A 21,712-nucleotide genomic window follows, 5' to 3' on the forward strand; every position below is an offset into this window, starting at 1 on the left:
GAAATCCTACGTTTTCTAATGTCTATTTATTAATTGATGAGACCTGTTTTTCTTGGATATTTTGCTTACTTTTTGGGGTACATACCTCATTTATGTCTTAACAGAATGCCAAAAATCGCGGACAACAACTGAATATCCGATATATTTCCAGTTCTGTACCAATTAGATGGATTGGCAAAAAGACTCCTTAAGTCCAATTGAATGAGAGAGAAAATCCTCCATTTTGTCAAATTTCTTGAATTTTTACATTGTCACCATGCCTACGAAATGAAGTTATTTTTCTTGTGGGGTCTCAACAACTAAATCAGGGTGGCGTAGGCATGGTAACAATGTTCAAATCCAAGAAATTTCACAAAATGGAGGATTTTCTCTCTCATTCAACTGGACTTAAGGAGTCTTTTTGCAATCCATCTAATTGGTACAGAACTGGAAATATATCGGATATTCAGTTGTTGTCCGCGACTTTTGGCATTCTGTTAAGACATAAATGAGGTATGTACCCCAAAAAGTAAGCAAAATATCCCAGAAAAACAGGTCTCATCAATTAATAAATAGGCTAGACATTAGTCTTTTTTTAGTACCTTTGCTTTTTGGAACCGGAAACAACGACTGGTATTCAGACTATTTAGGTAATTTAGTAACAGTAGCGCATTAATAAATGGAAAGTTGTTGCCAACTCAATCAGAGAAGAGTCAGTACAATGGCTGGTCACGGTTGAAAACACGAAAACACTCTTTTCAGCAGCAGATCAAGACTGGTCTGGACAACCATTCAAACAACGCGCTGTCAGTAGATAGTAGATTGATAGAGGATAGGATAGTTTGTAATAAAATGGGTTCGAATCCCGAATAACTTCAAAACCAGTGAAGCGTGCCTGGTACTCACTTCGAAAAGATTATATTTCATCATTATTGCAACCGTATTTCTATCTTACTTTCGGCTACTCGTTTTGAAACTCTTGAGACCTCATGTGATGTTCTTAAATTTTGAAATCTTTTTTGAATCATCGTTGTTGGTGCGATAATCATTACACCTACAGCAAAACGTATTTGTCAAATTGATTTGACAGTTCTCTTTTGCTTCTGATGACAGTACACCCGGTACCTCGGTGATGGACGAAATGGGGTAGGCCTAAACTATTTATTCTAATTGAATCATTTCGTGTCGTATCTTCTTCACAACCAGCAGGAGGCATATTTTATGCCTACTTCCAGGTTGTCTCGGTATCACTTGATTGCTGTTGTTCAGTGTCAGTGACAGTGGTACCAACCCACTGCCTGCATGATGCACAGGGGCAGGGGCGGAGTGCAGTTTCCAGAGCATCATTGTGGTCAGTAGGAATGTGTAATGCTGTAAGGATACTTACTTAAGTAGTATGTAGCCTTTTTAAATTGTTAGGTTGCTTTGATTGAAGGCAGTAACCTACACTGGTATAATATAGGCCTACCACTCTTACCACTTTTTGACCTTTGAAACTTGGCTGTAAGATGTAGCCTAAACCTATTTAACTGAAATTATATTTTTAGATGATATGGGACAAGATAGCTTAGCTTTCCACTGGGTTCCACGAGCTGCTTCTGGATGCGGTAACACTAGGCTCACAATGAATGACAAGGCGCTGGAAAAACCTATTAAAGATGACCGAAATGGAAAGCCATATTACAAATCTTCTACTTCTGCCTACAAGATACTTGATATTGAAATAGAGAATGGCTACAGTCCATATCAGGTTCCGTGGAAACAAGAGGGTGACATACAGTTATATCATTTTCGAGATTTGCCCCAATTTCTGCGTAACAATCCTCACATTTTCTATGGCTACAGAGCCTTCTTGCCTTTTGGGCTATGTTTAAAAAGGTATGTTTACTTTTGAAAATCAACAAGGATATTTCCAGAGTTTGTTAGATATTATCTGAAATTTTGTATTTTATCTCTATATTTTCAGCATGTTTATGTGGAGCAATGAAACAATCAATATATGGTCTCATTTTCTCGGGTGTATCCTGTTTTTTCTGCTGATGTTCTACGACAATTTTGTGTTCATTCCGAGTCTGAAAGGGTCTTACATCGATCATTTCATGATCACTGTTAGCCTTCTTTGTTTCCAGGTAATTAATTCCCTGCACCCTGGAAAATAGATAGTGAAATTGTTTCTACTTTATCTACATTGTTTGCTTTTCAGTTTTGTTTGCTATCATCGGCTGGATTTCACTTGTTTATGTGCCATTCTGAAAAAGCAAATAGCCGATGGTTACAGATTGATCTTGCTGGTATAATTTTTGGCATGATTGGATGTTATGTACCTGGTGTTCATTATGCCTTCTACTGTTTCTCAGTGAGTTGACAAGCAATTTCTAACAACATGCAGAATACCCATAGATACAGCCACAAGAAAAAAGTTTTGCTATTTTTTTCAGATTTGGAGAGATATCTATTTTTTGACAGTGTTAATACTCAGTATCGGGGTATTATGTATGCAGCTTAATCCTAGGTTTGCCGCAACAGAATGGTGGAATTTGAGATTATTATTGTACTGCAGTCTAGTTGCCTATGGTCTTATACCAACCACTCACTGGATATATCTTAATGGAGGCTGGTCTCACACTATTGTTAAGGTTCGACTGTCTTTTAAATTGTGAAACTATCAAGTGGTAGGCTGAATCCTAATTACCTAAAAAATATATTAAATGTACTACATGTATTGCACATTTCACATTTTCAGATGTTCCTTCCGAAGGTAGTCTTAATGTATCTATTGGAATTATTTGCATTTTTCTTCTACATTTCGAAGTGTCCTGAAAGGTGTTTACCAGGTTTGTGTGTATATCAAATCAATTTTGTAAAAGATAGGACATTTTGAGATTGAATTTTATACAAAATATTGTCAATTTGTTTCAGGCAAAGTGGATTTCCTAGGTTCTAGTCATCAGATTTGGCATGTAATTTTAGTGGCAGGATTCTTTTATTGGCATCAGGCAGGCAAAGAAATACTGCAGTATCGCATTAATAATCAATGTGTGTAGTCATGGTGAAACCAGTCATTGCAAAAGACTCTTCAGGGAGCTGGAAAGTTGAAACTATTATAACGGTAGTTTGTTTTATATAGAATCTTTGTCTCATTATACCCAGGTTTCATTGTACTCTTCAATATCATTCCCAGAATTGCTCTAAGTTTCGCTATGAATCTATTCTCAAGCGTCATATCTGTTGGGATTGTTTTTATTGTAGTTCTTTAAATAATAAATTAATAATGCTCATTTAACAAGGACATGCGTTTATCGATTATATTTGAGGTCTTTTTAATTGTATACAACAGAGATGTCTTGCAATATATCGGAAGGAATCATCAAAATTGTGCTGGACTCTCTAGTAGAGGGTTGATGTGCGAGGTAGCACACCGCAAACTATTATTTTGGTAAAAATCATCTGTTCCAAAAGGATTTGATATCCTCGAACACTTGCTTGCTGGAACTTGTCTGGTCTGAAAGATTTTTCTGTAAATTGAAGATAGATGCCAACAGGCTGGCCATTGACCTGGAGAATTCGGAGAACCAGCAAAATCTAGAAAAATTAGGGAATTTGACAAATTTTGCAAAAAACCTGGACAACTCAGGAAAGTTGGATATTTTGGTGACTACGCACTTCTTTATCAATACACGATTCATAAAAAATTAATAATTTGTAACATTAAAAACCAAGAAATTCCTTAGGGAAATTCCTTTGTTTTAACGTGGAAAAGTAAAACTCCAATTTAAGAACATATTCCAAGATTAATATGACCAAAATAAAATTCAACATATAGTTTGGGTTCACCTCTTTATTGATACATTGAGATTCAGTGAAAATAACAGTAGATAATTGTAATTATTGTATCAAATATGCAGGTTGACTGGCACACACATTAAGTTTTATGTTTAAAATACTGTACTGTAGTTATCTAACAATGTACATAAGCCATGTAACTTATTTAAGAATAAGTTGCGAGATCAAAACATAAATTTGCAAGAAATCTATGAAATAGTGATACATGCATATTATTTAGGATGTCTGTCTCCTGTCATGTACATCACTGCTGCCCTCATAAACTGAAAAACATATATTTCATATTATGTCATGAATAAAAGGAACACCTAGGCCTATAATGTAGACGAAAACCAATTCTGGATGAACACATAATAATTCAATATAAATGAAAAAGACAAAAAGACTGGACTCTCAAAATAGAGTATACATCATAAGAAGATTACATAAATGTCAGAGATAAACGTACAGAATTTTAAGTTCATGATTACAGAATATCATATTACCTGGACCAATAACAAGTACATATTGTACATGAACAACGAAATAACTTTAAAAAATATTTCTTGAGAATCTATGTGAAAATGGCACAGTATATCAAAAAAGAGCAAGTATCACCATAAATATATGTAGATATGCATAGCACAGGACGAGTACATAACCTTACCCTAAGAATAAGCCCCCATTTTCCGAGATTTCGAATTATTTTTATTAATTTCATTATTCATTAAGTTTTATAAATTTCTCTCAAATCAGTTTAGTTTTTGGTGGAGAAAATTCAGGAAAAAAGGGGCTATTAGTACCTTTTGAGAATGATCGCAAAAATCTCATTGGATTGGAAAAAGCGATGAGTGATAATACAATTAACTGAATGGTTGACTATATCAAAACCGAATTCAACTCATTGCCAAAAATCGTTTCCATTATGCCAGCCAGATTCGACTAAAGATTTGATGATTGACTGAGAACGACCCGGCCAGATAGGATGTAGTTCTCGGCTCAACTTTTCAGCGATTTCCATCGCAGCCGTAGCAGGCGTAACATTTTCATCTGATGCTTGTTGAAGCATTTTTTTGGTCATCACAAAAAGCTGGAACGAAAAAAATTAGAGAACTTTAAATTTCAACATCCTTCATAGGAATGAACAATCTTAACAATTCACATACACAAAAACTTACTGAATTTTCCCACAAATGATCAAAATGTCGAATTATCGCAGGATCATCTGGTAATCTACCAAATGCTTCATTAGCACAGTTAACGATACCCTGCAATAAACAATACACATGATCATACCTACCAGTACTTATAAATGATACTTCTTCGAGTATCGGTTATGAAAATGTATAATGTATATTAACGCACCATACGGTTGGCCAAGAAATCAACAATGTACGTTATTCCCATGTCCTTCAACAGTTCGTTATCGTCATCGCAACCTAATTGGTTATTTGCCGCTCCGCAAACGATTTTAGCTTGAATTTTTGGAATTGTCTCCTGGGTTAAAACCTAAAATTTGACATGATTAATATCGCTAATCAATATACATTTTTCTAGCACAAGATAGAACCATTCGAGCATTGATACAAGCACTTACATTTCCAAGAGCACAAGGAGACAGGATATCACACGGATAAGACAGTACACTCAAATCATCTAGGGGAACCTTCTGGACAGTTAATCTACCACCGGCCTGTAAATACATGGTACAAATAATACAGGTTAATCAAAGATAAATAAAAATTTGAAAATGATGCTAATATCTTATTACCACAAAATTCTCATTTCTCAATTGACTGCATAAGATTATTAATTTACCAGATCTTTGAACGAATCGGTAGCGTCTTGAACCCTCAACATGTTACAGTCCGTAACGTGGATGTGTTTAACACATTTTTTCAACAAAGTTTCAATCATTACGCGAGCAACATTTCCAGCTCCTTGTATAGCGATCGTTTTCCCTTCTAAATCACCTAAATTCATGAAGTCTAAAGCACCTTCCATCGCAGCTACAACGCCTACAAAGACAATTAAGATGTTTTTGCCAAGATGGTATGATATTAGAAATTCTTATTTAGAATTGAGGTCTTTGCTGAATGATGACAGTTGACGTTTATCAATTAAAACCCACCTTTTCCAGTAGCTACAGATGGGTTTCCAGATCCTCCAAGATCTTCCGATATACATGTTGTATATCGTGTTCGATGATGCACATTGTTCAGATCAGCTACATTCATACCAATATCTTCAGCAGCGACTTAAAATGAAACATCAGAAAATCAACCTTCTTCACATTCTCAAATGTCGCATTTTCCATAATATCTATCTGAATATCTAACCAAATGCATTGTACCAAAGGTACATAAAGAGGGACCTCTTTATGTATTTTTGATTGTACTTAAAACTATTTCATAGAACTGGAGCCAATTCATGCTTTATCAAAACTGGTTCAAAATTCCTTTTATTCCAAAGATAATCTTATGATGCAATATCATAAAGCATTAGACAAAATATTCTTGTTCTCTAAACCTATAAAATCTTTTGATATTGGTTCCCTGTATAAAAACATATTAAAATATCTAGGCTTATACATACTGTAACAGCCATTCAATGATGTCAAGAAATCCCCGTAATCATATAGCATTTTCTGTCTGAAATCTGGATCAATGTGGCTTTTGTCTGAAGGTGCAGCGATCACTCCTTTCCCGCCACCTGCCCTACAATATCAAAGTAACCCTAGATTAGTGTTAAAGAAAACAAGCAGGATAATAATCAATACGTCTCATGCATTCAGGCAAAATAATCCTTACCATAATCCAGCTAAAGCAGACTTGATTCCCATTCCGAGGGCTAATCTTAGACCATCTTTCAAATAATCCTCCATATTTTTGTATTCCCAAAGTCGGATTCCTCCACACTGCAATAAGCATTCAGATGATCATTCATTAACCAACACCGATCACGAACCCACATCTGTCAATTGAATGTAGTCTTAATTAATGAGTTTATTAAAGGAATATCGTTAAGGGAAATTTTCGCTTACCGCTTGTCCACGATTAGTGTTCCATACAAACGCCCCAAGCAGACAACCAGTTCTTTTACCGAGCTCCATAAAAACGCCTTCGTGCTCACGGTAATCGTAATGATCATTACCGAAGTAATCAGCTATTTCTTGTAGTTCAGGATGAGAAACGATGGGAAGTCCTTTCACGTGGTCATGCACCATAAAACATCGATGAATATTGTGCTTTTGTAGATATGAAATGAATTGTTGGGGTTTGAACTCCATAATGCCATTTTGCTTCTGTTCACTACCTGCTTCAGTTGATGAGAATCGGTTGCTTTTTTGTTGGATGATTTTGTCATGGTTTCTATAGAAATAAAAATTACAATAAGCATATTCAGTATTGCGCTACCAGCTACTCATTTTATACATCATAGGTCTACGTACTTAGGCCTTGCCGCCTTGGTATTAGAATTTTCGAAGCCTACTAGTACAGTCAGAGTCAGAAGAAGCAGAGCAGAGCCCGAAAAGGCCAAACGTCAAAATAATAAAGCAAATCGAATTGTAATCATTACTTTACCTTTGGTTACTTCTACTGGCAAGGGCTCTTACAGTACTTGACAGCTGTCGTTTAATGCATCCTCCCACGAATGACACTGGCAAAGATGGTCCCAAAATAAGTCTAATCATGACAGTTGTAGCAAAGTACAGGCGGTGCAAAAGGAGGATGGTGCGACGGCCTTGCTTCCTAGGGAATAAAACACGGAATAATCTATGAAATTAATCCATAATTTTGATCCGTCTTTTACTTTCTTTCGGTAGCATCACGGAATCACGGCTATTCAAGGTCGTTGCCCAGTACAAATATAGCGCCTAGTTTGAGACCACAATTTAGGTTAGTAAAGCCGCAAAGAGCGTATGGCAGGACCAAAAACTGCACTAGAATGAACAAAATGGCTCAGATTTAAGTTGCCATAGTTGAAAATAGGAGAAGATGACGAAGAAAAACCGCTGAGGCCCAAAATCTGCGTGGCGTGTCGATTTTTATTTATTTTGCCAATTTATTTTGTGAATGAATTATGACAATAATTACGTAATCAGATTTTGTTTCCAAAGACTAACCCTATTGGATTGCACATTTAATCTCATGACAGGGTGGCCTTTGAGATGTTGCCTGGGCACTAAGCGGCCAGCGGGAGAACCCGTTTGTCACTCCACCTAATAACCCAAGGCACTGTAGTGTACTACTACTACTAGTGAAGCCACTCTGTCTGACTCACATGTACTGGGATAACCCTAGTCTGAATACCAGTCGTTGTTACGGTTCCCTTACAAACGTTGTTTGGGGAACAACGGCTAGGTACTAGACTAGGATAACCCCACCCCTCCTTCCTATAGGTTTGATTGTCAAAAGTTTGGTTGGGTATGTGTGGGACAAAAAACTTCTCAATATGTAGCTAAGATAAGATGTTGGCTCACAACAACAGCCAAAATCTAATTCGTGTATATATGTGCTTATATATATATTTAACTCTGAAATTTCTTATTTTTACTCTAGGAAATGTAGGATTTTAACTAGTGGCCTGAATGATTGCCATATAGATAGTGATTGACCATCAAAATTCATGATGAATAAAAGACACTCCGATGATATAAACTCTGTCTCTTCTAAGAGAGGTAAGATAGTAATAAGATAGGCATGATAATAAGTTTAAATTGTGTAGTAAGTCATAACAACAGCCAACTATCCAGCCAGGTTTAACCTGTTTTTCGGATGTATCATTCGTGTTGTTTGAACGCATGTAAACTTTTTTGGTTTCCAAAATATTTCATACCTCTCTGCAGTGTGTATGAAATGAAATTGAACAAAATGTAGATTATACGTCAATCTGTAAATCTTATAAATGATTGTAAATCTGATGACTTTCCTATTTCAGTTGTTAAAAAAAAGAAGCATTCAGCGCTGAATGCTGATGACCTTAATGATCAAACCATTTTTGGAAAAGTGGTCAAGAAAGCTGGTCTGAACCTTAAAGCTGGAATGCGGCCACACGAAATACGTATGTGGTAGTGTTTTCATAACCTGCTCAATTTCATTTGATGAGATATTTATTCATTGCTCATTTATTTAATATTCTGTAATTATTGGTACACTTCTTACCTGAATCGGACCATATATTTTTCATTTTGTAGGTGTTGGACAAGTGTATTTTCAACGTAATATCCTGAATGTATTGGAACGAAATGATAACTATCCTCAAGTGAGTCATGAAGGATTATCAGTTTACTGTTAAGCCTGCCATTATAGAACACGAATTATAAATCTGAATTATTTTGGACCAGTAATTAAGTCAGTTTTAAAGAAATGTGTTTTGATGATTGTATTTTCCATAAATTTTAAGTGAATTGTAAAAATATCAAGATAAGATTAAAAAAATCCTTCTTAAACTTATCAACATGGATTGACTAATTATCGAGTTAGATTACTGGCATAAAAGCTTAAAAGTAACCGATAATGTTTTCCTTCATAAAATAGGTAATTGACGAATTTCTTGAGGCATTCCAGGAGCACATCACAGATTCAAGCAGGTATGATATAATGAGTCGAATTTCAATGCCGGAAAAAGCATTTATTTGTTGATATAAATGTTAATGTGAATAACCCTTTCACAGATTAAAGTCATCTCTGATGCCGACTGTAACAGCCATCGAATGTGATGCGAGGTAAAAAATCTTAAACTGATAAGTCTATTCATACCTACTCAGTCTATTATTTGGTTGTTTCATTTTTTGCAATATATTCTTTCAGTGCATCCGGTGGACGCCAGGAATGTTTGATCCGCCTTCTATTAGGCGTAGATTGTTTGCAGTCGAAATTAATGTCGATTTTACTGGAAAAATTGATGGATATTGCTGATGAGTAAGTGTGGCAGATACACATAATGACCCGACTGCCTTTTAGATGATGAAAGGTAAACTGTTATTGAATGTCTAACTTACCGCTTTCAGGCCTTCTCAAATTGGACAGTCCATCAATCTGCCTCAACTTATGCTCAATCAATTTCGATGGTTAGATCTTGTTGTGGACTCGAAGGTAAGACGTAAAATCCTTTCGCTGATATAGTCATTTTACTCATGGATCTTCTTTTGGGTGGACAAGAAACTATTAACAACATTGCAGTAAGACAGTAACGTAGACTGAATATTCATCGCCATGAAAAACTTAAACATTGGTGGATATCCTTATTGATTCGCTGCTCTTTTTCTAATGGTTTTCGTGAAATCTTTACTAGCTGTTTTGAAGATATCTGATTTGGTTGATACTTAGGATCAGTTTATCATTTCCGAATAGATTGTTCATGTTTGATCTTGTTTTCCATTTTCGTAACGAAGGCATGCTTGGATAAAATGTTCGACATGATTTGCGTCACGTCTGTTGAAGTCCAGAAAGAAATTATCGGCTGCATTCCAGAGCTCGTAGATGATGAGAGTCATGGTGAAATTGCTAGAAAATTACGAGACCTGCTCATTACTGATGGAGAACTTACCGTGCCTATTCTCGATGCTTTGACAAATCTAAACCTAAAGGCTGATCTTCTCACCGAGGTTTGCCATGAGTTACATAACCTTGGAGTAATCACTGATTACCCCGAGATCTAACTATCCATGATTCTTATCCAGTGAATCAATGCTATTGTTCTTTATGAATACGTAGGTACGAAGTTCAGTCATTGGTAACATGGCGTCTATGGATGTGGAAGATTTACCGGCAGTGGTGAAATTTCTGCTACAAAGTATCGGCTCACAGGATGCAGCAGAGGTAACAACGAAAATTAGTTTTTCTAGTTCGATTTAGATTTAAATCTCTCATCAAAGTTTGTAGTTTCTATTCTTTCAATGGATTTCAGGTTATTAAAGACATGCGAGGAAAATTAGATTTTTCCACAACTTCGATAGAAACTGTCACTCAACAGAACAGAATGTCAGAAAGGTGCACAATCCCTCATTTATGTTTTGTTATCTATATTGCTTTGTATCAGCTCATTCATGCTTTTTTTCTGCAGCTCAAAACGTGGTTGTGAAGCACTTACTCTCGATGCAATCAAAATGGAGGTGTTGTTTCGTAAGAGTGTTGCAGATGCTTGGATTAAAGTAATTCAGGATGTGCGGACGGCGTCAGATCACTGTGTCATCGATGTATTTTTGTTGTTAATTCTATACAATAATGCCCAGTCAAAGAGGAAGAATGCCGTCGAAAGTTTGTTCCGTAACAAGATTAGAGCAGGACACTTTACCGAGAACCTTTTGCAGACGGCATTCAGATCATACAGAAAGGTATGTTTTTATTAATAGAAATCTTGAGTATAATGTTCAGTTAGGCAAACCTCTTATTTCATCAGAATGCACCTGGCAAGATATGCTCTGCACCTTTTATTTTCAGATACTGCGTGATTGTTTTAACAGTATATTGACACTTGCTGAAGTTCTCTTGCGGTCCCCTGAACCTGTTATTTGCTTCTTTGCTATGTCTATGTACAAACAAGCCGTTATAAACTTCGATACAGCATGTCAGCAGGTAATAATATGAACACTTTCACTTGTTTATTATCCAACTTTGAAGAAACAGTTATCTTAAAAAGTTTTCACGTTCTGTCGATATTATCTTTTTGTTAGGAAGTGATAGCTAATCTTGTTACCCATATTGGTAGTGGTGTTGAAGGTGAAGTTGATTCATCATTAGATATTCTCGGTTTTTTGGCTGAAAAACACTTCAAATTGTTGAGCCCTTTTGCCATATTCATTAAGGTTCGTAATTGAAACATTCTTTTTTCCAAAAAAAAGCTTATAGGCGATATTTCTTTTGTCACAATTTTGCTGTTAATATGTGAATGTTCTCTTTTCAGGGTGTTTTAGATCATTTAGACAATCTTTCCATGGGTCAGATCCGTAAATTGTATTCCACCCTCAGCATACTAGGCTTTTCTAGCCAAGATGAAGGTACTCTGATTCAGGTAAGGAAAGTTATTGAAAATCATTTAAGATTTTCTATTGGTATTAAATGTCTTTGTCTTTTTGGTCCACATGGGAAACCAATGTCCCTGTGGGCTTTTCATCCATTCATTCAAATTATCCAACCGTCCATTTGCCAGTAGATGGAACCAGTTTAGGTTTTGAAGTTTTGTAGGCATTCCAATGGATTGTCTGGGTACACGGTTTATGCATGTACCTCCCCTGGACACATTTCCACTTAAAAACTGCTCATGGTTAGATGTATGTTCACCAGTGGGCGTTGAATAGCAGAATAACATGGTATTTTCACATATAATTGGTACTTAGGCATGTTTTGTTACCACGATCAGTAGCAAAATTGTAGCTGATGACATGTTTCAAGGTAATTGGTTTCTGTATAAGTTAACCAGAGGGAGTTGAATAATGGAATAACATGGTTTTTCCATATAAGTTGGGACCTACTTGTATGCATATTTTGTAACCACATTAAATTGCAAAATTCTAGCAAGTTCTATGATTGTGATAAGTTTCATCGATCACTGTATTTGTTCACCTGTGTTGATAATTGAAACTGTCAGATTGTCAAGCATTTCACCAAGTGGGCTTGATGTCCCTTGACCGATTCGCTTTAGTATGCTTTTAGATAATGAATGCTGTATGATATTAAATTTTCATTTTTCATTGCCAGGATGATATGCATATAATCGTCAGAAAGCAGTTGTCCAATAACACACTCAAGTTAGTTTATAGTCAAGTCTTTTTCTACCTGATTCTTAAAGTGTAACACAATATGATACATATATTGCATCTTGTAGATATAAGAGAATGGGAGTTATAGGTGCTATAATGATGGTGAAGTGTCTAGGACGAGATAGGTAAGTCTTAAGAAAGCCTAGATTTTTAGATTTGTTTGTTAGATAGGGAATCCTTACATACTGCTATGTTTACTATACCATGATTCATAGGTAGGTCAATTTGCATTAAGTTCAATCTTTTTATTATTCAGAAATGGAAAACTACCGGATGACATTTTCAGACAAGTTGTGAATTTGTTAAACTTGGTGAACACGAGCTGTACAAAATTCCCCGAAGCCTTGTGTTTATTCATAGACGAACTGTCGAATCTCATTCAGAGGAATTGCATTCACCAGCGAATTGAAGTACTTATGAGATCAGGCTTAGTTGCCAGGAAAATACCTTCCACAAATCTTTCATGCAAGGTCCCTACGACTCCTTGATTCCTTTAAAACTCCTTCAAAACAGAAAATGCTTTTAGAGGTGCTTGAAACTCCTTTAATTTGAACAAAATGCCCAAAACTCCTTCAATTTTGAGAAATAGGCAATTAGAAATTTTTGTCTAATTTGTAGTTGTATTGTAGACTACCCCTTAATCGATACAGTTGGTACCTGTATTTTTTTTACCCAATTAGGCAGTTACTGAATTAGAAACCAAGTTTAGAAGTGTAAAGGATAAAAATTTGCAGAGAGATGTACCGATTTAGGAGGAGTTTACTGTAGTTGAGATATGAAAGTGATGCAGACACTTCCTCGAAATTTGAAATTCGAAATTTTCTCCTCTTAAACTCCTTATATCCAGAAATGAATGATCTGTAGGAACCTTGTCATGAGAAAAATTTAACGCCAACAGAAGTGAAGAGTCAGTTCCTAAGTTGTTATCCAATTTGTGTAATTTTTCAGAACTGGGTGAATGATAATGTTATAAAAGATTTTGAAGATGATGTTGTCGTGGATTATACACCAGATGAAGACTTAGGGTAACCCTATGCACCTTATACATATTTCCATCTGGAAAATTATATTTGAAATAATGTAGATATGTATATATCAACAATTAGTACTTTTATATATGATTTTAGAACAAATATTCTACCGATGGAGATATTGTACAACCTGGATGACGATTCAGAAGGTGGAATAGCCGTAAATATTCTTCCAATTGCTGTTAATTATCTCTCCAAATCTAAAGTAGACAAAGCAAAAAACTCGAGGTAACCACCATCATCATTAGTTGATCTTTAGGTTGTTTTTTGGTTGCAGATAAATATCTATATGTCTTATGTACCGCAGGGTTATTTCGCCATTGTGTATTGTTCCACAGTACAGATTATTGAAAGTCTGCACATCGCAGGCTCATGAAGGTGACCTGGAAGAAATCAGTGCTACTTTGGGTAAATATCATTCATATTCCTGTTGGATGTCTACTGATTAAGTATCGTAGATGTGGGTTGTATGTATTCCTGGCCAGCCTGTCACAGTCATCATGAGAATGTATTTCTATCATTTTGTTACAAATTGTTTGAATGATGTACCGGTACATATATATGTGAACATTCGAGAACTGAAAATGCATTTCTTTTTGATAAAGGTTGCCCATTGATTTTGCCTGCACATCATTTATACGACAAGCTGGAGTCACTGAGTCGGCAAGAGAAGGAACTCATATGCGCCACATTGTTTTATGCTCATAACTGGTTCATTGAGGTATTTCTGTGTGAATTACGGTGTGATAAATCTTCTTCCTGCTTGTCAGACTTAGTCTAGATATTTGGAAAAATATCTATATTTTTCCAGGCCATTAATTCTTTCGCTGAAGTCACTGATGCTGATTTAAAGGCTAAAGTGATCAGCAGACTTCACAATATTATAGAGGTCCGGAAACTTCTGCAAAAAGCACTTGCAGGTGGGTACGCTTGCAACTTAACTATCCGCAACCAAAGATCATTGTTTGAAATACCGGTAAGAACGTTCGCATTGTATACTGTTTAGTGACTCCGAATTTCAAGCCACCCCCTGCATGTTTCGATGTATCTGATGACGTTCAGCCTCCGCTAACTGGTGGAACTTCACAAGGAAAGAAAGTTGGCAGAGGAAAGAAGAGGTGAAATTAAATCAATTTTTTATCTGTTAAGGAATGTATGAATTATTCTTTCATAGCATATACCGTGAATTGCGTCAGACTTTGAAATAGCAGTTTCTTCTCTTCAATAAGGAAATCTGGTAAAGAAAATAAAGGGGATGATAGCATTGTTGCCACTCAGCTTGATAAGGTAATAAATAATGAATCAGGATCATGCATAATTCTGTGTACAGTGAGTACCCTAATTGTTTAGCTCATGCATTCTCTTATACCTTTATATTAGACGATGGATACTCAGATACAGGATAAATCAGTTTTAGAAACACAGCAAAAACCGACTGATAAAGCCAGTAGTAGCGCATGTACAGTTGATCTGACGTTATACTACAAATATTTCAGGTAAATCAAAATCGCCCTACAACAGAGGAAAGCCGAATCTGGGCTTCTAGTGTATGTTATAATTCTTTTATTTTTCAGGGAGCTAGACATGGGTGTATTTAAGATTCTTAGAAGTGGTGCTATATCTAAGTCTTCTCTTAATGACAAGGTTTGTTGGTTGTAATGCTTTCCTGTAGATAAATTCATTTTACGGTACTGCATAATTTCAAGTTTGATTTGTTTGTCTAGGAAATGACAACTCATCGGGTTCAACCGGCTGAACTTGAATTTCTGTTGAGGGATTTGACCCGAAAACTGGAGCATTCATTAATTGCTTCGGTTTGTAAAAGACGCAGCTTTTTAAAGGTTCGTTTCCTTTCTGATCGCTGAAAATTCACATGAATCCTTACATGAAATGATGAAAAATGTACATGCAAGATGAAGAATTTCCTTAGATTCTTAAGTAAATGATTATTATCTTTAGACCAAAGCGGACAAAAATGCTGGATTTTCGCTGTTGAATCTACACACACCGCAACGTGTAGCTGAACTCGCCGTGAAACTATTGCCTACAATTTGCGATCATATCGAAGGAGCTTCGGCATTTTTCCAGACTCTGATGGCTGAGAATGATGGGATAATGGATGGACCGGGCAGTCACTCGATTGAAGCGATCCAGATTGGGAATTGTTTATGTCTTCTATTAGAATCCCTAACAATTATCTTAAGCTGGTGAGATACTCAGATTTCAAAAGAAAATTTTAGGGTATTATGGGTAAATGAATTGTGATGTAATTGAATGAAAATAACTGTAGGAATGGTTTAGTTATGCCAGAGAATACTAGCCTGTTGAAGGATGCTCTCCTAGCCATTAGTTCTCGTACTACCACGGATAATATTTCTCAGCTTCCCATGCAATCTATGGTCAAGTGAGTTCATAACATTACATCGAGACATACATCATCTATCGTATCAATGATATTGTTTATCATGTCAATTTAAATCATATCATATATTTGTGACAAGAAAATAAATTTGCTTTTAGGCAAACGTTCAAGTATATCGAAGGATTTTCAACATCTTTACCTACACTGATGTCTGCTGTTAGTACTTGCAAACTGCTGGTTGTTGTCGCCAAAAAAGCCAGAATTCAACAGCTTAATTCACAAATCGGTATGCCTTCCTTCTTACACTGGCCCCATTCATCAGTTTGAAGATTATGCCTAAGAAACATTATAAATACTTCTGCTTTCTGTATATTGCGATAAATGTCTTCTTAAGTCTTTGATTAAGATTCTTATTAGTAGAGTTTCCTGATCAAATTTGGCATTCGATAGAGATACTTATGTCACATGTCGTTTTTCAGGGGCTTTAGCTAAAAGCTTCTTACATCAAGAATGGATGGGTGCAGATGGTGAAAGGGAGAAAGGGTCACAGTGCAATGAAAATTTACAAACATTACTCAAATTATTTCTTACTTACTCCGAAGACAATCTGGCTGCGTTGGAGAATCTTGCTGTAGTTGCCATGCCGGAGATTTTAGAAGGGGATAGGAACACTAGCTCTACAACCTATCCTACCCTGAACAGGTATAAGGGATTATTTGTTAAAACGTATAATTCATTCATAGGGTGCATTTAGATATCACTGGACGGAGATTTTAGTTAAGATATCTTGAGTAGACAAGCCACATTTTTCGATTAGTAATTGTAAGGCTCAAATGATCGAAAATACTAAAAGGTTATCATGGTCTTATGTATTAAAGGAGCACTTATCCTGTATTTTACCGATCAATGTTGACTGAACTTGTGAACTGTGTGAGAAGTTTGGATCCAGTAAAATTGACGGATAGAATCCAGGTTAGATTTCTGTTTTCCCATGCATTCAAGCCCATTCATTAGTTTACAGTACATGTTCAATAATATTTAGAGAAATTTTGGTTGCAGGTGAAAATGCAATATTTTGTCAAGTGGAATCTGGCTGTTCGTATATTCCAAATATTAGTAAACCTAATAAAGGTATATAATATGCCGTAGATCTCATTTAATGGGTGTTTATTTCTATAGTATTGGACTATTCTATAATGAACTATGATTTAATTTCAGGCCTTTGATGCCCGGTCAAACCTGAATTCTTTGTTGAAGGTGAGTTAGGAATCTTGCATTAGTCGCGTAATACCCACATAATGTAAACTATATTTAGATTGTGGAGCTTTCAAATTTTGTATTTTGATTCATTTCAGTCTGGACGGTTGTTTCTGGAGATATTTATGCGACATGGAATGCCTGTACTCGATAATGTATTTCGTACACATCGCGAGGACGTTCAGAGTTTACTGAAGAATCTACAGAGTAGTACAAGAGCCTTACATCACATCTGTGGTCACTCAAAGGTGCAGGAAGCTTAGCAAATAACAAGCGCCTGATTATACTTAAAACAAGATTTAAGAAATTTGCGTATGATACTTAATACTAGTACCAGCAATGAGCGACAATTATCTTAATTTTATTGTTTCTTGTTGAATATATGGTTCAAAGCTAAAACCATTTCTTGCGCTTGCATCTGTCCCTGCTGATAGAATTAACTTATTAATTCAATTGCATTTCATTAACATCGTAGATGCCTGGACATCCCATGAACAGCCTTAATGGCTCTGTCCCTATCATCAATTGAATTTTGATGATAAAAATGATTTTAATAATCATATTAGTTACTACAATTCAAGCTTAATATCCACCCATCATTTTTCAGATTATGAAGGATGTGACGCTAACTAATCAAGTTCCACCTGTGAAGAAGTGTTTAGAAATGTTCGTCTGCCGTGTGAAGCAAATGCTGACCGTGAACAAATGCCTCGAGGCTTTCTGGCTTGGAAATCTTAAAAACAGAGACCTAAAGGTAACGATTAAATTATCATTTCAGTTTCATCTGAAATAGATTGACATTGTTTGATGTGTCAAAATGATACTTAAAAGGCATTGATTTTCTTTTAATACTGTTGTTTGAAATTACATGGTGTAGTTTGGTGTCGTTTTATGAATGTGCTTTTTTATACATTTTTACAAAGGGCGAAGAAATCGTTTCACAGAGTACCATGGCAACGAATGGTGGGCAAGATGATACAAGCAATGATATTCCAGAGGCTTTGTTAGACGACGATAGCGAAAGTGAAGTTGTAAGTACCGTTTTTGAATTCGGACTCTTATTGAAGAAAAAAGAACGTATGATAAGATTATTTGATGCTCAAGGTGAAGTGTGAAATAACGATAATAAGTGATACAAGAATATCAAAGAGAATGACTGTAAGCCAAGGGGAAAAGAACTATTGAACTATTTGAACTGTTTATCTGTTTTCTAAGCATGTAAGGCATTTTGAGATTTAATCATTACACTCTTCAACTTTGCGGGCTAATTATAGCACTGTCATTGGACCACACCTAGATACCACTGATGAGACAAGTGGCGTGTTTTCCTTGTTAAGCCATTTGTCATAATGCCAGTCTGTCTCATTTTACATTGCGTCATTGTGTCAGCCTTTCAACCGTAAATAGTTCAGCTGTTGAAAACGAGCCTTGACACTCATGTAATGAACAACTTTTGAAAAAATTGTTCTCTATGTTGCTGTATAGACCATATCTCCATTCCCCATTTTTTCTAGTTGGATAATGTTGATCCAGATTAGAAATTGAATTCAAGGGTTTCGTTTTCCAAGGAGGATCTCGTCCAGGAATTAAATTGTGCTAATCAATACGTGTATTGACGATTAGTGTAGTTTCTTGTTTCAAAGTCATTAGGAAATTAATTGTGCATTAATCTATATTAAAGGACCCAGAGCTGGTATATAAGGCTAGACAACTGAGTTATTCAGTTTGAAAACAGCTGTTAAATTGGATTGAACCCAATGCTTTATTGTATGCATATAGTATGCACATATGTGCAAATTTCCAATAGACTGTCGCAATGGTTTAGTGCGATTTGTCCAAGAATTTAGACTGATAATCTAGAAAACAATTTCCTGTGAATACATTTTCTTTTGCTGCAATTTCAATTATGAATTGGCAGGTAGAATCAATAGGCGAGTTAGATATTTCGCAGATATTTTTGATTTTTGATATCATAGCATATCGTACTGCCGTTAGATAGGTCAAATTCCATCGGAAAACACTTACACTGGGAAACCTTATTGAGTATTCGGTTTCAAATCACACCAAATGTTAGTTTAGGAGAAGACTGTTAATAGACTTACTACTGCTTCAGATTAAGGAGCTAAAGGAAATGAGTGTTTGAAATATGCATTTTAAGGGAGGTTGATAGATTAAGAAATACAGGGAGATGTACTGTGTCTTGTAAGCACTTCTGGGCTGGGTGTAATTTCTAGTCTGATTATATTGCAGTCTATAACATTGATATAGATGTGCCATTATATATATGGAGATTTAGAAGAAGACCGGATAGGCTAGGTGTAGATAACGAAGTACGAGCGCATTTGAACTGTTAGGATTAATGTTCCTATGGAAATACTTAATCATTACCTGAAGACTGTATGGTTAATACAGTAAACCCCACCCTGGTCAATTCGGACTTATTCGATTTATTGGGAACAATCTAAAAATCGGATTCAATTTTGGATAGCGGCTATGTTAATGCGATCCACCATTAACTCTAAACATGATGCTCAATCAACTTCTATTTTTCACGATTGCAGGAAATGGATGCCGAAGAAGAAAAGGACAATTCCGGGTCTGGAAGTGACGAATCGTACAGCGAAACGTATTGAAGACAATCACTTATGAACAATTCCTATTTTGTAATTCGAGATTATTGCATGATATACGTGTATATATAGGCTACAATGTATATGACAAGATTTCTGTGAACGCCCTTGCATTGCATTTATAATTACATTGAGATGCATTTTCTATCGATTTTTTGCATTTGACGAAAGAGAAACTGAAAACAACTGACATACAAATGATTGTAATAAATTCACGCTATTTTTTATCGAGATGATTATGCTTTCATTTTTGTTATGAAAAATAAACGAGTATATGGGAAAAACGTCTTAAAGAGTTACGATCGCCATCTTTCGAATCGAACCCCTGTGTTTATTGAGTACTTCTGATTTGAATGGACACGCGTGGATTTTCGGAGACGGTCAAATTCTTATAAGGAAAGTTTTTGAAACCTGTTAATTTGTTTTCAACATTCAATATTTATTACAAGAAGACAACATTCTACACAAATTACATACGTAAAAATGCCTGTTAATGGAAAGTGTTTATAGCAAGAGGCGTGGATGGACCCCTCCTTATCATTCCAGAGCCCGAAGCACCATATACGCATCAGACTGATTAATTATTTGAAACTGTGGAGTTGATATTGTCAAAACTATTGATTCAGCAGCCACCGGAATAAATATGCTACTTCACACCAATAAACACAAATTAGAACTGCTAGCGAAAATACATGTATTTAGGTACATTAGTCAATTCGAACTGGTAATTACCAACACCAGGGGCCGGTTGCTCAAAAGTCGGTTAAAGATAACCAGCGGATAGATACCATAGTAACAATAAACTTTTAATTGTCACTATGTCAACTATCCACTGGTTAGCTCTAACCAACTTTTGAGCAACTGGCCCCAGGTAACTATAGCTATTAGCCGCGATACCTCGAGCATTTTTGGCCCGTGAGTTATGAATCATTACATGGTCATTAAATGACCACGTACCTGCGTACCACTGGAAGATATATCATTTGAAAAAAAAATGTTAATCTACTTACAAAACTTACACACTAACCATAGCTTTCTTTCTTTGCCTTTCTACATTCGGAAAATGTAAAAGCTCTATACATAAACTCAATTCCTATAACATATCTTTGAAAAGGGATATGATGTAACATACCATATCATATATTAAAAACATGATGTATATCTATAGATGATATCAATTCGACTTTTTAAATGTTCTAATAACTACAATATCGTATTTGAACACCTATACTAAATTTATTAATATTCATACATACATATATATATATACGTTCAGCGAAACTGAAACTAAACCTACGATTGCGTGTCGTCACATCTGGCACTCAAAAAAAACTTATCGATACAAAAGTACGACCGAATAACTTCAAGCGACCAACACTACAAAGAGCTTACGTACGCGCGGATATTTCTTTATACGCAGCAGGATTAGTTGCACAATTTTAATATCTTGTTACGGTAAGTAGTAAAACCAATATGAAATCGGATTTAGCGAGGTATTTTTAACATACACCAACTCAAATCCAGTTACCAATTAACTAATCTGTTTTAATGAGCTATAAGTATATCTTGAATTTATGCTAAAGCTTGTTTACATGAATACATTGATTGCTTTGCATTACTAGCCGAAGAAAAATTCCTTGGAAGTGGTTAAGTTAATTAAACATTACCTTTTGCCAAATTGGGGGCAGAATTTGATATAAACGATTAAATAGTTAGTTATCTGTGTATCCAATGTACTTTGATAAGAATCAATCATAAACCAACAAAGTTATCCAACAGCAAGTCGAAGTTTATTCAGCATTTAGTTACTCAGCATCTTTTACTTTTTCCTACTGTCGGCTTACAATTTCTCCACCATAGAAGCTTG

The 21,712-nt window shown here is 35.6% G+C and overlaps 3 protein-coding genes across 4 annotated transcripts; 2 read left to right on the forward strand and 1 right to left on the reverse strand.

Moving 5' to 3' along the window:
* The first annotated feature begins 1,038 nt into the window (after positions 1 to 1,038).
* LOC141902331 (progestin and adipoQ receptor family member 3-like) lies at positions 1,039 to 3,203 on the forward strand. Its single transcript, XM_074790001.1, has 7 exons — positions 1,039 to 1,125; positions 1,527 to 1,857; positions 1,946 to 2,108; positions 2,183 to 2,335; positions 2,418 to 2,615; positions 2,723 to 2,813; positions 2,899 to 3,203. Exons 2-7 carry the CDS (start codon positions 1,532 to 1,534, stop codon positions 3,021 to 3,023), a joined length of 1,056 nt encoding a protein of 351 aa, XP_074646102.1. The 5' UTR covers positions 1,039 to 1,125; positions 1,527 to 1,531; the 3' UTR covers positions 3,024 to 3,203.
* A 608-nt stretch (positions 3,204 to 3,811) lies between these two features.
* Positions 3,812 to 7,533, reverse strand: LOC141902020 (leucine dehydrogenase-like). Of its 2 annotated transcripts, XM_074789649.1 has the most exons (10): positions 7,386 to 7,533; positions 6,845 to 7,172; positions 6,612 to 6,718; positions 6,397 to 6,518; positions 5,933 to 6,058; positions 5,620 to 5,819; positions 5,399 to 5,494; positions 5,167 to 5,310; positions 4,980 to 5,069; positions 3,812 to 4,891 (listed from the first exon to the last, which is right to left on the reverse strand). In XM_074789649.1, the coding sequence occupies exons 1-10, from the start codon at positions 7,493 to 7,495 to the stop codon at positions 4,703 to 4,705; spliced, it is 1,512 nt and encodes a 503-aa protein (XP_074645750.1). In that variant the 5' UTR covers positions 7,496 to 7,533; the 3' UTR covers positions 3,812 to 4,702. The 2 variants fall into 2 exon arrangements, with proteins under 2 accessions (XP_074645750.1, XP_074645751.1); XM_074789650.1 differs by lacking the exon at positions 7,386 to 7,533 and having other exon boundaries at positions 6,612 to 6,774; positions 6,845 to 6,936.
* A 1,308-nt stretch (positions 7,534 to 8,841) lies between these two features.
* LOC141901721 (Fanconi anemia group D2 protein-like) lies at positions 8,842 to 20,071 on the forward strand. Its single transcript, XM_074789150.1, is given in 37 exon segments — positions 8,842 to 8,865; positions 8,999 to 9,066; positions 9,342 to 9,394; positions 9,479 to 9,529; positions 9,615 to 9,725; positions 9,815 to 9,899; positions 10,199 to 10,411; positions 10,521 to 10,625; positions 10,714 to 10,796; positions 10,870 to 11,140; positions 11,247 to 11,381; positions 11,480 to 11,611; positions 11,710 to 11,817; positions 12,504 to 12,553; positions 12,631 to 12,690; positions 12,822 to 12,975; positions 13,514 to 13,590; positions 13,693 to 13,824; positions 13,874 to 14,004; positions 14,202 to 14,317; positions 14,408 to 14,516; positions 14,603 to 14,714; positions 14,826 to 14,883; positions 14,977 to 15,092; positions 15,171 to 15,240; positions 15,321 to 15,437; positions 15,556 to 15,803; positions 15,887 to 16,000; positions 16,117 to 16,244; positions 16,438 to 16,660; positions 16,837 to 16,930; positions 17,018 to 17,089; positions 17,177 to 17,215; positions 17,314 to 17,463; positions 17,823 to 17,969; positions 18,139 to 18,246; positions 19,777 to 20,071. Coding segments are annotated over 37 exon segments (4,131 nt in total). The 5' UTR covers positions 8,842 to 8,846; the 3' UTR covers positions 19,849 to 20,071.
* The last annotated feature ends 1,641 nt before the right edge of the window (positions 20,072 to 21,712 follow it).

This window comes from Tubulanus polymorphus, chromosome 3 (assembly GCF_964204645.1).
Source record: "Tubulanus polymorphus chromosome 3, tnTubPoly1.2, whole genome shotgun sequence".
In the NCBI taxonomy this organism is placed as follows: Eukaryota; Metazoa; Nemertea; class Palaeonemertea; order Tubulaniformes; family Tubulanidae; genus Tubulanus; species Tubulanus polymorphus.

Bases quoted from the DNA above. Each gene is read 5' to 3' on its own strand.
- LOC141902331 (XM_074790001.1), top strand. From the start codon at position 1,532: ATGGGACAAGATAGCTTAGCTTTCCACTGGGTTCCACGAGCTGCTTCT. The intron at 2,109-2,182 runs GTAATTAATTCC...TTTGCTTTTCAG, and splicing joins TTAGCCTTCTTTGTTTCCAG to TTTTGTTTGCTATCATCGGC. The intron at 2,814-2,898 runs GTTTGTGTGTAT...AATTTGTTTCAG, and splicing joins TCCTGAAAGGTGTTTACCAG to GCAAAGTGGATTTCCTAGGT.
- LOC141902020 (XM_074789649.1), bottom strand. From the start codon at position 7,495: ATGATTAGACTTATTTTGGGACCATCTTTGCCAGTGTCATTCGTGGGA. The intron at 6,719-6,844 runs GTAAGCGAAAAT...TGCTTATTGCAG, and splicing joins ACACTAATCGTGGACAAGCG to TGTGGAGGAATCCGACTTTG. The intron at 5,311-5,398 runs GTAAGTGCTTGT...GTCAAATTTTAG, and splicing joins CTCCTTGTGCTCTTGGAAAT to GTTTTAACCCAGGAGACAAT.